Consider the following 19,019-nt stretch of genomic DNA (forward strand, 5'->3'; position numbering starts at 1 on the left):
CACACATTTGTCATTGACAGAAATGTTGGAGCCTCTGCCTTTGGTAGGTGGTGTGATGGTAGAGCAGCCTGCCCTGTCCTGCTTGGATCAGAGCCGTGTACACTCCTGTTATAAAACAACTTAAAAAGAGTTTAGATACACTATTTATTAACATGTGTTGGAGTAGTTTTAATTTTGAACTGAATGCTAAGTCGCTTGCTGTATTGGAATAGAGGAAATTTGAAACAGCTTCCAGAATTCCACAGTCAGTTTTAAAATCTTGTCACACTAAAAAATTAATTACAGCTACAAGTACTCTGTATGCCCAAAGGCCCTGGGTCAGTTTTGTGGTTTTATAATCATGTTTCTTTAATTTTGAAAATCCCTTGCATGACTGCTGCTTTTACAAAGTGAACAGGGAAAAACCATGTATCTGCATTTCATTTTATTGCTGTCTGAAGTGCTGCTACTAAAAAAAAATAAATTAAAAGCTGAGTAACAGTTGAGCTTGAATTCTCTTTTTGGGGAGGTGCTATTGCTCTGCATTGTTAATAGAAGATCTTTAGAGCTCAGAGTTCTAAGTTACTGGGAAAAACCTGCAGGAGCATGAAGAGATGATTAGTGTGAGTGATACCAGTTTTGATTAAAACTTCAGTAGACATAACTGTACTGATGGATTGGACTTCTCACTCTGCAGTACAGCTAATTTAGGAAAATGATCATGTTACCTTACAGAAGAAACTAAAAATTCTCTGCATTTAATGAGGAAAATGTTATTGGATCCCAGATTTCTTGGGACAGCTCTAAAAGCATGATTGCACCTCAGCAAGACGTACATACACAACATTTCCTTCTTTCAGTAATGGATTTCATCTAGTAGATACACCTCACCAATGATGGGTGTTTGTGCAGCTGGACCACAGACCTTTTGAAAAGTAAAGCAACATTAGTTTGAGCTCAGATTAAGTAAAATGTATATTAATTGCTATGATTCTTTCCACTTTAAGAAATGCTTATTTAATTAGTGCTGATACATAAAGGGAAGGGACATGTGCTATATTGGAACACTTTTTCTGCAAAACAGCAGCTGAATTGTAAGTATGTATTTGGCAAGGCTTTAGGTGTGGGAGGCCCCTCCATGGCAGAAGAGTAATTGTTCACTTTACCCAGAACACTGTTACAAATGAAAAACATAGTGCAACGTTGCATATTGCTACAAAAAATAGAGGAGAAATTGGCATTCAGACAATGTTGGCTTTTTTTGGTTAATTTTCAAGAAGTTGAAACCTTATTTTCAAGAAGTTGTCAGCATTTCTGCCAGCATGCAGTTGTGCCATAATGTATGAGGAACTTCATACAGTGTATGGGTTTGTCCATCCGTTCTTTCACAGGGTGCTTTTACCTTCTGTATAGAGTTGGTGAGGTTGGATTTTGTGCCCTCTCAAATGGAGCTAATCTAGTATAGAACAGACTAGCTTTAAAACAAACTAGGGAGTAGCTGGCTCAGTTGAATGTCTTTTGTACTTCAGATGGACATAAGCATCACTGCAATGACTTATATTACTTGTTATGGCAGGATTTATAAGCTCACACATGAGTCATCTTAATCATTAAAAAGTAACCCTCTTGCGTATTGGGTAGTGTTTTCCAGTTCACGGGCTATCATGGTTCAACTTCAGAATTCATTCCTGCGATGAGTAAGCGTCCCTGTCTCTTGTGTAAGAGCATTGATCTGCTCATTAGCTAATGTGTTCGTGACCTGTTGACTTGTTCAAAAACGTCTAGAATGTGGGCTAATGTAGGGCTGGTGCTTCATGAGAACTTTTCTCATTAGACCAGTAGCTTTAAGTACTTGGTATTTCTCTAAGCTGTTGAAACTTTCAGTACTGGAGGAGGGTTTCATTACTGTGAAGTGCAAGTGTAGTGTATTCTTAAAGGTGCTGTTGATGGACTCCTGATTAAAGATTCAAGCCAGGAAAAAGGAAGTCCATGCATGCATGATGCTGGTGGTAGATTCTTTGATCAGGAGGTACAACTTCTAACTAAGCAGAAGATAATCCTATTTTATTGTTCTGTTTATCAATGATTTGGTTCTCTATTACTGAGAATGTGTGGGAAGGTGCTGTTTTTACCTGTTTGCCTTCTGAGAAATGAAGCCGCAGACACTTTACTCGCATGACATCCACAATCAGGTAGCCTCTTTCGGATTTGAAATGGTTCCCTTTGTTGAAAATGACTCAGTGGAATTAGTTATTAAATCTGTTCCCAGCCTATAGACCAGATCGTATTTTGTCAATGTAGGCAGCCACAGCTGGCTTGTTAGGGTCACCTTAGTGTCATGGGGTTTCCCACTGTGCTTTCTTGAGCAAGGTGGTCGCAGAAGCCTTTCTGCTTGTCTTTTCTCATAAAGGCAACGTTCAAATGCGGAAGTGTGTGTTACTTGTGATTTTGTGCATTTTTGGGAAGTCTGTCAGGAAGGTCATGCATTGAGATGAATTACAAAGAGGATTCTGTAAATGCAAGATGGCTCAGAAGCAGCGTTGCCATCTGCTATCATTTGCTGAAAGACTAATGGAATAGCTGTGTGAGAATTCTTGCTTTTGTATGGAAAAGTTAAATCTTTAGCCTTCCTAGTTCTAAAAAGAGTAAATTGAAGAGGAGGGGTGGGGGGTGGAAAAGGAGCCCTGGCCCAACGCTCTGAAGAATGTGAAAAGTAAATAAGTTTTCCTGGTTAGACCTTGTAAAGCTTTTAGAAATACAATACAAAAAAAATTACATGCCGTTGTTTTGACACTCCTCCCCCCTGGTGCTTGATACAGGTGATATTCTTGAAGTTCCTGGGGAGAACTGCAAGGGAAGTACAGGGGAAGCGGGACATCCTTGAGGCTGTGCTACCCAGTGGTTATGGGGGCATTAATTTAGCTGAAACGTGCTCTTGGCTCAAAACGTTAAAATTATGGCTGGAGCTGCAAGCTTCAAGGTTTTAATCAGAACAGGCAGTTTAAGGCTAGCAGAGCAGAAAGATGGACTGGAATAGTAACAGTTCATATGCAGAGTCCAGTTTCTGTTTAGCATTGAAAAGCAGCTTCGTAAGAAGATCATTCAAACTGTGCATCTGCAGGTAAATGTGAAGTTACATGGTGTATGAAGTGAGAGGGCATAAATGTCAACTGGATGACAAAGATGTGTGCATCCCAGTTGTGCTGTGTGGGATGCATAGTCAGCAGAGGGCAGCCGCATCTAACGCACCATGCGGTGAGCAAGGCTCAAGCCTTCCTGAACTGGAAAGTGAGGCCGGTTTGGAGAGCTTTGCTCAGTTAGGAGCAGCTCTAGGTCTGTGATTTTAAATGCTGTAGACTGGTTGAATGCATGCTGCTTCTTGATACCCAACTAAAATGTAAACATTGGAGTTTTATAAAAATGGATTTTATAAAAATGAATTTTATAAAAATCACAGACAAATTTTTGTTATTTTCAGATTCATTTGTAACTTTCTGGAGAGCTACGCTCAAATGTTCATTTTGATTGCCTAAGTTTTTTTAAAAACGTCTTCAGTAAGTTTACGTCTTTTTAAAATAAAGTGCAGAAATGTGTATTACACTAACTTCTCTCATGTGCATAAGTAAACGGAAACCTTGTAGAAGATGGAAAAGGGAAGAAATGAGAATTTCACCTTGAGATAGTATTTTCAGTCCTTTGAGCTTGAAAGTATGTGAAAATCATAGTAAATTCTTGGCATTATACAATAGTAGACTATTTTCCTAAATATTCTTTAACATGACTGTATTGCTGGCAGTGAACCCCCCCTTTATAATGAGTTGTCTAAATAATGATAGCTCTGCACAGGGCTGTATTTGTCTTTCTTTTCACCTCTGGTCATTTTACACGAGTAAACAGCTTGGATGACAAAAGAGGATAAGTGAAACTGAAAGATGCTGATTATAAAAGGAGGATCCAGTGATCCCTGTAAGATGTAAGAGAAAGGCTTTTAGTAGTGATTCACTATATTCATGCCCATTCATCTGAGCAGCCAGGAAAGACAACCAGAACCTCTGAAGATCTGGATCTTTATCTTTTCTTCATCTTTCAGAGTATCAAATTACTTCGGCAACTTGATGTATTTTTGATTGGATTCCTTTGATTGCTTCTTGGCCTTAGCACCTTAATTTCATTGCTGGGGGAGGAGTAGGAAGGCAGACAGAGAAAAGAAAGAGGATATAAAAGGGCTTCTCTCTGCAGGTATGAATTAGCCATCAGGTCATGCCTGATAGATAGCCCATTTGGGACTCCTTGGTTTTGAGGTGAAGCGTTACTCTTGAGAAACAACGCAACTCCTCTGCACAATTAATTGAAAACATCTTTCTCAGCACAGGTACACATTCATGCCTGAAAGGACTATTGTTAAAATGTGAGTTAAAGAATTATTTGCAGTTAACAACACTCAGTAATGAAATTTTGTAGTGGAACTCATAAATGGAGAAATAATGTCTGAAAGCCAAATATCATACTGAATGACTAAAATCGTACATTTGCCGTGTTACTGGGATTTCTCCCAAACACTGCAATTTCTCAAAACAAAATTAGGTTAAAATTTTGGACTCAGACTGGAGCAGAGATAATAAGTATGTTGCAGTCTTTACGTAAAACCTCATGGTTTTGGAAGGTAGTATTAGGAGTGCAGGGAATTACCTGCACTAGTTAACAAGAGTTTAGGTGACAAAAGAGTGTCTGTAGTTAGAGCCACTACATTTTGCTGTCTCTAAGCATTATGCCAGCAAGAGAAGAGTCAGTGAAAGAGGGAGAGGAGGGCAGCTTTGGACAGGGAATCCCCCAGAGAGGGTGGGGAGTTGGTACACTGAACATCTGTAACCATTTTTCAGCATTTCCTCTGGAGATGTAGGAATGTGCTCTCTCCTCCCTTCTCTATTCAGCTTTTCATGGCTTCATTTTCCTTTCACTGATCACTCCACTGTATTCCATTTCTAAATTGTGAGCGTAGGTAAGATTTCATTGCAGTCTTCTCAATAGATGGCCCTGCCCTCAGGTGTCACACTTGGCATCATCTGAGCATGATCATGTTTGTGTTTAGCTATAAAAACAAGCCAGCATCATAAATATTTAAAGTAGATGGTCTTTTGGCTTTTCTTTTTTGTCAGATGTTTGTTCTTTGTTGACTTTTGCTGTATTACCCCTTAGAAAATTGTGCTGTAGAGAGAGCTGAAGAAGTCCTATTCAGAGCAGTTCTCCACATGAAATTTGTTACCCGTTATGCAGTTCTCTTTCATGAAAGAAAATGTAAATATCTTATATTTCTTGACCTTAAGTTCCAGAGTAATTGTTTCCATTAGTGAGTAGAAGTAGTAATTTACACGAAAATGGTGAAGATTCCTGTATTTCCAATTCTTACATGACATAGGTGCCTTTTCAGTTTTTGTAAGACTTCATGCTGCATTAAGGAAGAAACAAATATTTGTAGGTTTGCATCAGTGACTCAAATTTTCCATATTGCCTAATCTATTGAAGGTAATTATAAACGTTCCGTACACTTCAGTGCAAACAAAGCTGCTTTGGAAGGGTGTGCTGGGTAGCTGTGAACATATATTTTAATTCCAACAGAAGTACAGTTTAATTTTTTTAAGAATATGATTGTGCGATCAAAATGTGATCTATGAAAGCTTGACCCCAAAGTAAATGAAATACTTTTGGCCATTATTCTAATGCAAAATCTTTAAATGGAATAACAGTTTCTCTCAATGTTGCCATGTTTTGAAGACACCAGTTGCATTTGACTTGGAATTGAATAATTCAGTTGGAATTTACTTGGAATTGAAGGATTTGATGTTGCTGTATTTTTCTAGTCAGATAACAGATATATATGCAAGAATATTCTCTGATCTTGCTTGTACTGGCTCAGGACTTACCACCTGAGATGCTGATGACACCTCGTCTCTCTTCCCAGAGTAAGGTCATCTTGGAATACTGAAATTCAGACTGTTCAGACTGCGACTTTAGGGCATGGGAGATGTGTATACCAGGTAACGTGTTAGCTTCCTAGCAGCTTCCTTGTGTTTTTTGGTCAAAAAGTTCTGTTCCTTCACATAGGGAATATGCATATCAGAAATGTCTAAAGACATTTTTCAGGAACTGCAAAGCCTTAAATCATCTGTGTCCTTTCAGTCAGCAATTTGGACAAAACGTAAGCATGTTGTCCAGTGTAGAGAACCAACAGCAATTAGTTTGAAGTGGAGTATGAATGATAACTTTTGCTGATTTTCATTTAGGTTTGCAGAATTTTTGTGGCTTGCATCAGAATACAAATGAGACTTTGCATTATAACGAACTTGGGGGAATTTAAGAAGAGCCAGCAGTGAAAGTATTAGGATGTTCACATAACCCATGAGACTGGGTTGGATGGGGACAAGCCTTCTCTTGAAGAAGTGCCTCAACTCTCGAGCAAAGGATGATAGATACATGTGGGAATTCGTGCTCTGTGTTGGACCTCCGCTTTTTTTATTTTTTTTTTCCCCAAAATGATTACAGTATAGCTATTCTTATGCAAAAATGCTGATGTTCTTTTGTATGAATATATACTATAGAAAGTGACACCTCCATGGTCTGCCTTTTACCTCAATGCTAAGCTGTGATTAGATGTGTAACTGTTTTAAGCAAAAAAGGCTTGTGCCATGATTGGATAGATGTGATGATATTTTGATTTCCTTCATTGCATTGGAATGCAAATAAATGCATAGGGGTGGGAATTGAAATTTGCTTCTGTATCTTAGGAAACATTCAAGGAAAGGTTTACAGGATGGCTAAAGGTAAAAATTATAAAATCAGATTGCTCTACTTAAGATGTGTATAGAAGGAGCTAGTCTGGATTTTATTGGGGAGAAGAATACACAGATGTAAAATGTGCTAAAACCAAAACTGTTCAACGATGTCCTATTTTTCATTATCTTTCTTCCTATAAAATAACTGGCATGGTAACTGGTATTGTAAATACTTCTTATGAAGCTGCATAAGAAATGAAGCTCTTGAGACTTCCAATTTAAAAAAAAAAAAAAAAAAAGGGCTGGGGGTGGAAATGCAAAAAACCTCACCTTATCAATTACCAAGTAATATTGGCGCTTTAAAAGGTAATTTAGCCTATCTGTTCTATAAGAACTTCTGGGATCTGTGTAATGGGGGTGTCCTGTCTCCTATAAAAACCGTTACCATAGCCTTAGGGAAAGGTGAAGATATACAGTATCTGTTGACTGGTTGTTCTCTTTTCTGCCTGAAGGTCAAATCTGGGCTTTTACTAGGACAGACTGCAGAAAATGAAAAAGATGAGGTGTTTAAATAACCACCTTGTCATTGCTGCTCTCTGGGGCACGTGGGATTGTGTATATCTTGAATACTGTACTAGCAGATGTAGCTGAAGGGCATCGGTGGTAAAATAAAAGACAATTTTATTTCCAGAAAAAGCTGAGCTAGTTGATTTGTTGGACTGCAGTATGTCCAGAAGGATGTGTGTTTACAAAAAAAAAAAATAGATACGGATTGCCTTCTGTAGATATGCAAGTGCAAAAATGGGAGACCAGCACTGATTGTTCTCTATTTAGAAATTAACAGGGAGCAGTGTCAGGGTTCCACAAAAGCCTTTGCACATATGTTTTAAATGGGTGGGGTCTACACATTTCCCTTTCTTCAGGAATTCAAGAACAAATTACATTTGAGCTCTAAGTTACCTATATATGGAGGGTGGCAAGGCACCTTCCACATTACTGAGATGTTTAATACTTACTAATGCCATCAATTTTGTTTACATAAATGTATCTTATTTACCATACTTTCAGGTCACCATAATCTTTTGTAGAGCAGACTTGAAAATGTTGTTTTAAGTCTGCTCAGGACTCCATCCCAAATATTTAGCTGCCAGAGACTTTAACAGGAATAGCTTAAATAATTGAGATAGTGTGGAAATCAAGATTACTAGTTCACTCATCTTTCTGTAGAATGAAGAAAAAGACAATAGATATATGTCATGGTTTAACCCCAAGTGGCAACTAAGTACCACTCAGCCACTTGCTCACTTATTTCCCTGCCCCACTCCTGGGATGGGGAGGAGAATTGGGGGAAAAGAGGTAAAACTCAAGGTTTGAAATAAGAACAATTTAATAATTGAAATAAAGTAATAACGATAGTATTGATGATGATAATGAAAAGGAGAGCAAATGGGAGAGAATAAAATCCAAAAGGAAGGGAAAACCCAAGTGATGCACAATACAATTGCTCATCACCTGCTGACCGATGCCCAGCCAGTCCCTGAGCAGCGATTGGCCCCTCCTGGCTGGCTCCCCCCAGTTTCTATACTGAGCATGACATCCCATGGTATGGAATATCCCTTTGCTAGTTGGGGTCAGCCGTCCTGGCTTTGTCCCCTCCCAATTTCTTGTACCCCTCCAGCCCTCTTGCTGGCAGGGCCTGAGAAATGGAAAAGCCCTTGTCTTGGTATGAACATTACCCAGCAACAGCCTAAACCATCAGTGTTGTCAACGTTATTCTCATACTAAATCCGAAACACAGCATTGTACCAACTACTGAGGAATAAATAAGTAATTCCTATCCCAGCCAAAATCAGGACAATGCAGAATATTACTCTTAATGAAAGAATTGACTTTTAGGGTGGTCTAGATCATATGCTGTACCATGTATGCATTGCAGTAATGTTTTATATGTGTGTGCATTGGTATCCCACAGTGTGTCCTTTTTATACTTTTTTTTAATGAGACACTGAAATGAAGTAATAAATCTGTAAGTCGGCCAGTAGTTATGAATAAAGAAGTAGGAAGATCTTGATATTCAGAAAATGTTCGTTCCCTTCCTTGTCATAGTACAAAAATAAACTTGTAAAGAAATTGCAGAAGCAAAAGAATCGGTGATGAATAATAGATTTTTCTTTCCCCAGCCTCTAACACCTACATATAGCAAGTACGTCAGTGTCTAGAAGACAACAATTTATGTTTTGCTTCCTTACGCTGTAGCCTGCTTTTGATCAAGCTTTGGGAAATGTGGGCAGCTTCTGCATTCTGGTGCTGAAGTTCTCTCTCTGTTGGGCTGATTCAGGCTAACCTTCAGTGGGCAGGAATGATAGTTGCCCTGTTCGTCTGTTTAAGCAGACATTCTCCTGGAGAGCTGATGCATACTATTGCTGGCTGGGAATGTTAAATTATCTGTATGCTACTTTAAAAGGGTGAGGACTAATAGTTCTGTCAGCAGCTTAATTTATTCTTAAATCTTTGTGACTCTGGTGTATACTGGAATAAGCTTTAACCAGCAACAACATATATAGTAATAATCATAAGATGCTTAATATTTTCGTGGTAGTCATGATTTTTTCACTCACTAAATTGTCCAAGCAATTCTCCCTTGTAGCTGATGTTCGTAATGTCCTTCTTCCACAGCTGTGCTAATGTTGGCAGTGACTTGTTAGGTTTTTCCTCCTACAAACTGCTTTTGGTTGTAGATCGCAATGTTCCGAGCTACTTTTGTGTTGCGTGCAGTTTAAATGCCAGTCATTCAAATTCATTTTTTATTCCCTGGTGCTGTTCTGATTTATGTGAAATATCTTTTCTAATATGTGTTAATTTGTCTTTGTAAGGCTGAAGGCTTTCATTGTTTTCTTTATTAGCTAAATTTATGATTCAGTTTAGCTCCTATTTTGGAGGCAGCATTTAGGTTTTTAAAACAATAAAACTCAAATTAGAACTGAGCATGTTTTAACTTGTTTCCCTTTCACTTTGAAATATTTACAGAGAGAAATATTTAGATTTAAATATAATTATAAATATATTATAATCCTAGCATAAAGAACTATCAATGCTGTGTATTTTGACTAAAGCTGAGGGAGAAATTGCATTTGTATAGCTACTGCATGCAATGTAAAAGAACTTCCCCCTTACTTTGTAGATGCAAGAGGCTCATTTCAGTTTCATGCTCTGTCTAGGGTTTGCGTTGTGGCCTTGAATAAATCAATTCATTTGTCTGCTTCTTTATTTCCCTCTGTAAAATGGGAGGCCTGTAGCAGGATATCAGGAGAAATATGTAGAACGTTCTCAACTGCTGTAATGCTGTAATCATTGGGATGAAATGCAAGTGTGCTGCCTTTGATACCAGTCTTCTAGTAGTATCTCAAATGATAACCAGTAGTGAAATTCCAAATATTTACAACTTTCCAAATCCCTGTTGTATTTTCTGCCAATTTCAGCACTGACATGAGAGGCTGGGGGGTTGGACTGAAGTCCACTGACAATTTTTGGCCTTGTGTATAGAGGTCTGCAGAGATGTCTTCTCTCCAGCAGGCTGAATTGTGAATTTGCAGTCAGTATGTCATTATGATAGAAATCATGGATGCAGTTGCCGAATTATGTTTACAGTCTTAAACCCCCTCTCCCAGAAAGAAAAGGGGTGCATAGAAAGAGGACACTTCTAGCTGTCTGTATGTGAACAACAGGAGTTCAAGATAGCATGAATTAGTGCCACCTTTGAAGGACAGTTCATATAAGGGGAATGCTATATTTGTAGAATAAAATCAGAAGAAAAGAGAGTTTTATTTGTTCTCTCAAAGGTAAAGTGTCATTGAATTTCATTGAAAGTTGATAAACAGGGCATGAAGTCTGGACATTCTTTGTTTCTTGATCATTGTATGGTGTCCTTTGAGAGCTATGTAGTACTCGTTCCAAAGTTAGGTCCTCAAGTATTGTCCATACTCTCCAAGGTAAGTATGGTTTGAGCTTCCTTCATTCTTGTCTTCAGGTAATTTTTTTCCTTCCCGGGGTAATACTAGAGGTTGGGATGGGTGGTCTCTCTTGTATACAGTTGACATTCTTCATTCTCATTAGTTTCCATTAGCATTTTATTGAGGGTAGGAAAACTCTTAATGACCGTATTTGTGAAGTGTACCTTCAACATATATTTCAAAAAACACTTTTGCTAGACAGAGCTGGGAGTCAGACCCTTTCAGAAAGACAAGAGGGTCTTTTAGTGGGACTTGAGATGCCCTCTGAGGTGTTCATAATGTTGCGTTGTTGCTCTGAATTTGGGTAGAAATATCTTTGCTGTTTGAAAGTGTGTTAACGATGTTATTTTTCTGTTGGTGTGATCTCTTCGGATCTGCTGCTGTTTCTATTAGTTTTTTCAGAGGCTGCTGCAGTGGCCCAGTGAGGCTGAGATTATTGGCAAAGCAGAGATGAATACTTTGTGCAGTGGTGAACACAGCTTTCTATAACTTTCCATCAGTAGCCATCTAGTTTATTTTTTAGGTAACAGTTGAATGCTCTGTGTGCTATCAAGTCCCCATGAACTCTTCCCATCATTTCTATGTAGTGATTTTTGTGTTGGCCCATTGTAGCATTTTCATTAACTTTTACAAGCTGCAGCATTTCAAAGAGTAGCTTAAGCTGTCCACCGCCAAAGGAAAGAATTTGTAAGCTTTGCTGTAGGGGACTGTGGTTTGATGGGAGGAAAATGGGATAATCGTTTCTCTTCCTCTCCCCCGATGGGCATACCATAATGTTTTTGCTACAAATGCTTGACACCTGGGGCACAGATTCCTGTTGCTATATTGTGCAATGCAAGTGCTTAACAGGCTACAGTTCTGTACACATATGTATATAACTATTCTTCAGAAAAATACTTTTATATATTGCACACCTGTTCTTGCAAATTGAAAGGGAGCAATCAAAACAGGGAAGTATGTGAGAATGTCATCTAGAGAAACACACTCTGTTTTCACCCTGATGAAGATGCATTCCTAACAGAACAATTCTAGTACTGGTGCCACTCAGTGATTACTTATCTTTGTTCCTTATTTTCCGTTTTTCTTTTCATCTTCTCACAGGCTTGTTATAATTGCCCTTAGTGTTCTTGTTGGAAAAGGTTTTTCCTGTCTTGAAGGTTGTTTAAGCCTGTAAGGACAAAGGGATATAGAGCTTTACCACACTCTACGAAGAACACTTCAAGAGTAATCCAAAAGGTTGGAAAGACTTGATTGTGATGAAGTGAAAATCTTCTGAAGATGTTTAGTATAGTGACTTGGCATACTGTTATAAAAATGTGCTCACTTTAATTCTGTAGTATTTTGAGGCAGGGCAGGGGGAGCAAATGGAAGGAAATGGAGATAAATGTATGCTGTGTCTGGATATATTTGCTCCCTCTTCATATTTGTGTCTATCACTTTTTAGGAATTTAAAATGCTTTCTTATCACAGGTGACTGGGGCAACTACTGAAAATGATATTCCAGTTCCTTCTCTTGTGCAGGCTGTAGTGCTTGTGCTAACTTATGCTCAGCTAAATTGAAAAGCTGATTTGGCTGCAAGCTGACTTGTGTTCCATGTTAATATTTCAATTGGGTTGTATGGAGCACAAATGGAAGCCTGAGGAGACTTGTTGTGGCAGATTGTGCACTCTGGTCATGATGCTGCATTGTAAGTGTTTTAGAGTATGTGATTTTGAGGATCCTGAGGGATTGCTGCTTCCAAAACAAGATGATCCAACTTCCCTTTCACTGCCCCTTTTGTTTCTGCCTCTTTGCTTACAGTCTTTGCTATTTGACCTCAAGTTGGGCTGATTTAACCCACAAATCTTGGGAAAAAAAAAATGTGTTCAGAAAAGATAAAAAAAGACTAGTTTTTCTCTCAGGCTGGTAGGTTGAATCTGCTCCCTGTACCACCAGGCAGGTCCCGGTGCAGCCCTGATGAATGTCCCAGGTTGTCTCAGTTATCTTATTTTAGGTCTTTAAAGTAGTTCTCTGGCTGTGCCAAATACAAAGCGTAAAAAGCTTTAGCTGTATAATGCAAGTTTTATTCCTTTACTATTTCTGGTGTATTTTTGCTTTATATTAATGTGAGTTGAATATGATAAAATGCTAGCTGTCTGCTAAAATACTTCACATATGTTACCACCTATATGCATTTTAGTGAGTGTGCTCTGGAAAAGGTGCTAGAAAATCTGAAAAGAAGCAGCACTGTTCTAGTATCAAGTCTGTTAAGAAAAAGTTTCTATTACAACAGAAATTGAAGCTAATATATTTCCATCCAATAAGTGATATTAGTTACACAGGTTTATGATAAATGAAGAGACAATTAATTTATTTGCTGACGCGGTGTGCTGCTCTTGCTCTGTCCTGCACCTGGGGTACATGTCCTCCCTATGTGACTGAGTCTTTGTGGCTTTAACCAGAACTGAAACTGAGCAAAGCCACTGTCAATCAAAAATTAACACCACCAATAAAAAAAAGTCATAGGTATTTTGTCATAGACATAGACATTAGACAAAAACGCTTCAGGTTTTTGAAGGCTGAGTAGGTTGGGTACTTTGCTGTAGCTGAAATGGTGATTTCTTTCCTGTGAATATGTGTGCTAGTGGGAATCAGTCCAATTGGAACAGCACAAACCTAAACTTTTGTTTTTCTGCCTTCAGACACCTTTCAAGAAAATAATTGAACACAATATTTTATTTTGCAGTAACTTATTTTCTTTTCCTTGAGCCATTTGTTTATTGCTTATTAAAAGGCAGTCTATTTAAAAACTTCAAATGCACTCCATCTTCATCAGTAAAGCTTTCTCTCATAACTCTCTGCCAGCATCATTAAACTCCATTAAAATCGTTCCAGTTAGAATAAGTCTTCAGAAAAACTGAGAATAGATGCAGAAGAGATTTTGATTAGTGCACAACGTCATGTGTGAAGGTGTCTGTAAACCATTATATTCTATTCTGTTTGTAAAGCATGCTTCTGGTGGGGTTGATGTCCTCTCTTAGGTTCATGTATTGCTGTCGGGAAAAAGCTTGTGTTTTTAAACAAAAGCCTACTTCAGGACTGTTCCTTGAAGGATAATAAATTACATCCACAAGCACCAGGCAAATTGCCTGCAAAATTACCTTGTATCTGTGCTAATCCCTGATGATATAGCCAGTAAGAGCCCACTGATTGTGCCTCCCTTGATTGCAGCGAGTAAGAAATTGCTGTGCTAACTGCTTTTGTTGACAATTGCTTGGTCCTTCCTCCCAAACACACAGGAGCTTCTTGTACCAAGCTCTGAGGCAGCTAGAGCCTGAAACTGGTGCATTAGGAGCCTGGTATGGGAAACAGAGAAAAATTGTGTAGAATTTGTCTTTCAAGTGATGGAGTAGGATATTCCCCTGGTGTCCTGCATAGATTTCCCTTCTTCTCTGTTACAAAGGCATACAAAATATGGAGAAAACTAAGTAGGGCACTCTAATTCAGTTATGCAGGAAAGAAATATAAGGAAGGAGTATCATAAGGACTGAAGAAAGTAATGTGCTGAGGTTCTGGAAACGTCATCCTTTCCTCTAGTTTAGTCTCCTGTGTGCAAAAGAGAAGGGAGAGGAGCAGATGGGTGTTTAGGGAGGGAAGGAAGGAAGGAGAGGTAAAGAATGCAGACACCAAGTTACCTGCTTGTATATGCACAAGGTTTTGCAAGAAGGCTCCTAAGTTTATGCTTACTGTTCTGGTGTCAGGCCAGCCAGCTCCAAATTGTGCTCAGTCCAAATCCAGTAGAGAAATAGCTTAGGTGCCCAGCTCTCTATGAAAAGCTGCTTTGGAAAAAAATGTATTAATTGCTGCATCTGCATCATATAGTTTTCTAGAAGCTTATGAGCTCAGACCTAGTGTCCTGTACTGTTTTCATGCCAGATAAATTTACCTGATGGGATTTAGAAGCAGCTGGAATCTGTCACATGCTGCATCTCTCCTCACATTGTGGTTTGCAGCAATTGGAGGAGTTTACAGCAAGGTTAATACCAGTTTAGTCTTTATGTAAGTTTCATGAAGTTGGAAAAACAGTAGTTCAGAAATCAGATATTAAACTTTTTAATTTTTTTTTTTTTAACATCTTCCTGTTTTGTGAGGTAGCTGTGCTGCAGAATGGTTTTCCATTACCACCACCAATGAGGATGGCAGAACCAGGTTAATCGGTGCTCAATGTACTTTGGTGCAAGACATCAAAACACTACAGACAGGAATCTGTGAATACAGAATTGAACCAGGCTGTTGTATGTTGCCATACATATAACGTACTGGCATACTGCCTAACAGGATACACAGTTTTGGGCTAAGATCATCTAGTTAATATTTTTTTTAATAGTTACTTTTATTAGATGTCTTCTTGAGCAGTTGTTCTTGGCCTGAAATTGCTTTTCTGCAAAGTTAGTTCTCCCTTTTGTGTACTGTGAACACTTAATGCTTAGTTCCTTTTGTTCTCCTACCAATGTACAGGCTGTTTCCTGAGTAACTGTTTTCCTTTTTTATAATTCAAAAGGATATGCTTTAAGCTTTACAAATTTATAGTGCTGGGGAGCTTACCTGAACGAGCATTTGAAGTTGTGCAGTAGGAACTGTATATTGGCTCAGTAATGTGAAATCATTAGAGAAACTGATTCTAATCTAAACACTGGTGGGACTGCTGCTTATTGTGCTGTGCTTTCAGCCATCTCTTGGGTCTCATAAATGCATACCAAGGTGTGGGAAGAGTTGTTGGATGTTCCTTTGTTTTGCTCAAATAGGCTAAACGTGATCCAGGGGAAAACAAGTGTGTTGTCAGGCTCTGAAAAAGAGCAAGGTGGCATCAGAAGAGTATTTGATTTTCAGATTTAGTTGCTGGATACTGCTGCTAAGGCTTGTTAGACTATTTGACCTACAGGAGTTTGCCCAACTAGTTTGGTGTGGTGCATGCCTGCCTACCTTCTCAGTCTGCATATAGCTGCTGCCTCTTTTTTTTTTTTTTTTTTTAATAAGGATAATCTTACTTTTGAAGTATCCTTAATACTTTTACACACTTTAAAGCTTTTTAGCAGGACAATAAAGTTCTTAAAGACTTGTGCCCCAAGAACAACCTTGTCTGTGTAACTTCTGCTTCCTTGAATAGCTTCCTTTCTTTCCAGGGGTTAGTTCATAGTAAGCAGTTATCATCTACTTGAGCTTGTTCCTAAGCAGTTGCAAAATATATCCAAAACCTATTTCCCTATGCCAATTTTGCATATCTTAGCTATTCCCTCTGGCTCAAGGATAACCCCAGAGGTCAGATATTATTTCAGTATGCCAGTGACTCCTCCAGCAAACTAATGAAAGCATACAGAATAAAAATTATGAAGAACTGCTTGATTAACCAGAACACAGATAAAGACTAAAGTTATCTGTGTAATGGTCAACGCTTAATATTTTTGTAGGTCAGACGAGTACCAGGTTCCAGTGGTCACCTCCATAAAACAGAAGATGGGGACTGGGAATGGAGTGATGATGAAATGGATGAGAAGAGCGAGGAGGGAAAAGCTGCTGTTTCTCAGGAAAAGGTACCTTTTGTTTATGCCAAGACATTTCCACTCTGCAAGATAATATGTCTTAACGTTAATTTTTAATATTTCTGGATCTTTAATGCATAAAGCTGTATAGCTCATATCTCACTGCATTTGTTTTCTAGTCACGAAGAGTAAAAGAGGAGGAGAACGCAGAGGTAAAAATGTCTTTACTATTTTTTTTCCTTCCAAGTGTTTGAGTGAAGGGATTTCTTTTCAATTTCTGCTGTTCAAAATGTGAATTGAGGCGAGAGTGCTGTTCTGCAGCCTTGTGTAGCAAGGACTTATGAGGATAGAGCTATATGCAGTTGGGCCTGTAACAATTAACTTGAGCACACAGTGGATAAAATAGATAGGAAATTTAAAGTCATGTTATGTTCATACCCAGGAGTATTGGTTAAGATAGGTAATTTGGCTGTTTTTAATGACTGTTCATAACTGGATCACACTAATTGCTCTCTATTTGTTAGAGTAAAGATGGCTGTGTCAGAGTAGCCAGAAGATCTCCAAATAATTTTTTGTTCTCAGGATTTCTATCACGACACATAGCTTATAATTAAAATGCTTCATCCCATATACAGTAAAATAGTTCAGTACTATGGCATAGTAGATTAATTCAGAGGAATAAAATACCATATTGAGTTTCATGGCCCTGTGCTGAGTGTGGGAAGAATTGCTGCTATAAATAATTGTTTAATAGGATTACTGGCTTACAGCCAAAGTGCTCTTTTAGAAGTGTCTGTTCCTTGGGTGGGTGACCCTTGCCACTTCACCTGCAATTTTAGATTCTCTGATTTTCATTGGTGTCATAGAAATCTTCTAAAAGACTAACAGCTTCCTGCCAGATTTGATTCTGTTAGCTCAAGTGATGACCCCAGTCGTTGTGTTACAGAAGCTAGTTTACATAGCACTTCAGCATCTGAGAGATCTTATGTAAGCAGAGTACAAAAAAAAAAAATTACTTTCACCAGACAGTCTTTTTATGTCTTAGGTTTGTGACTCAGTTTATACAGGTGACTCTTTTATTCTGAGCTGTTTAGTTTATGAAGGAGAAAAAAAATCCTCTGCTTGAAGACTTCTGTTGATTTTTGGTTTCCTAAATACTCCAGAAGATGTTGTAGAACAAAGACTAGTACAGCTTGTTACTGTTGGTGTGTGCCTGTTGGTCTTTGAACTGCACGTTCCTAAACACTGAAATAACAGGTCTGTTGAAGATGCAGAAGTAATAGTAGTAGTTTATATAAATGGAAGGAACTTAAGTAGAAAAAATTCTACTCCTTTCTGATGATTAAATGATTTTTCCAAATATGTGTTAACTTTTGTTTAAAATACACAGATAATGACATCCAGGTCTTGTGTAACACTTTTAAAAGTAGCTTTAATGTGGAAAAGTGTTGGAAAACAATCAAATTGTGATGCAAGTCTTCATTTTGGGAGGACTTGACTGTAACTTTGAACAGGCTTCTGTGAGTGGTGACAATATGCCAAGCTGGATATGAAGTCATAGTAGGCTAGAGGACCCTGAGGTACTCTGTATGTGGGATACACTTTTGCTTGAGACTTCATATAAATGTTAGTTGGGGGCTGGGAAGGGTATCACAGTGTGAGGGAAAAGTGATAGTGGGAAAGATTATCTGTATTCCTGATTTTCCTCTGTGAAAGACATTCTCTGAGCTGCAATGCCCGCTTTGATATGCTAGTAGTTCTTTGCAGATGGATAGATGCAAGACTTCCTTAACAACCAAAACTGTTCCACAAAAATAATGTGAGTAGTAGCTTGGTATTCTCACTGTGTGCGTATTATTTAATGGGCTATTGGAGCTTTGATGCAAGGTGGATTAAAAGATCTTACACTCAGTACTTTAATGCAGGCCTTATCATTTGTATCTCTGTAATTGAAATATGGCAGTTTTACTGGTATCAGCTATATTTCAGACTATGTTACTGAAAGTGTTTAAAAGGTTTTTGAGAGTTAGAGGATGTGTAAAATATTCTGTGCTAACTTCAAACTGTTAGCATGGCGGGTATTTGGGGATTATTTTTTTTTTTCCTTTGGCATCCTTTATAAAACTTTTTGCCTTTTTCTTTAATAGTCTCAGCCTGTTCTTACTGATGAATATAGTGAAGTTCCATGTGCAGTGAATCTTGTCTTAAGATTAAGGTAAGGATTCTTCTATTTATGTTAGTGTTCCTTTTTAGTTGGCTGTATTATTCTTGATCTCCTTCATTACTTTCATAATATTAACATAAAATAAGTACTAACCTCTTTAATCTCCCAATATGACCAGTATGAATAGTGTTTCTGTGACTAATTGCTGTCTTTTAATTGCTTACTGAAATAGTGTAAAATGAAAAGCAGAATATGAATGTGGCTTCAGGCTAAGTGTACCCTTCATTAAGTATTTTCTTTCTTTTTTTTCCTTGCAATGCAGGATCACAGTGAGAGATTTTTAATGAGTTTCTTTCACACTTCAGCAGTCAGCCTCTGACAGAAATAAACCATAGCTGTATTACAAGTTGCCTACTCAAATCGTTTTTCACTGGCAAGTTTGATCAGCCACTGTGGAGAAGTGACAGATACTTTAGAAAATGGATACAAATATGTTGTCTAACTTTAAATTTTTACATAGTTAAAATGAGTCAGATTACCTTTAATTAAAATCAGTTTATAAATAAGATTTTAATT

The 19,019-nt window shown here is 38.1% G+C and overlaps 1 protein-coding gene across 2 annotated transcripts in view; it reads left to right on the forward strand.

The window, feature by feature from the left end:
• The window catches only part of STK39 (serine/threonine kinase 39), a 104,427-nt gene that overhangs the window by 45,609 nt on the left and 39,799 nt on the right, over positions 1–19,019 (forward strand). For both annotated transcript variants that reach the window (XM_080398951.1, XM_080398952.1), the window contains 3 exons: positions 16,208–16,330; positions 16,459–16,491; positions 18,427–18,494. In XM_080398951.1, coding sequence (XP_080255077.1) covers positions 16,208–16,330; positions 16,459–16,491; positions 18,427–18,494 — 224 coding nt within the window. The remainder of the gene's footprint in view (positions 1–16,207; positions 16,331–16,458; positions 16,492–18,426; positions 18,495–19,019) is intronic.

Source organism: Falco punctatus, assembly GCF_963210335.1.
Source record: "Falco punctatus genome assembly, chromosome: 8".
In the NCBI taxonomy this organism is placed as follows: Eukaryota; Metazoa; Chordata; class Aves; order Falconiformes; family Falconidae; genus Falco; species Falco punctatus.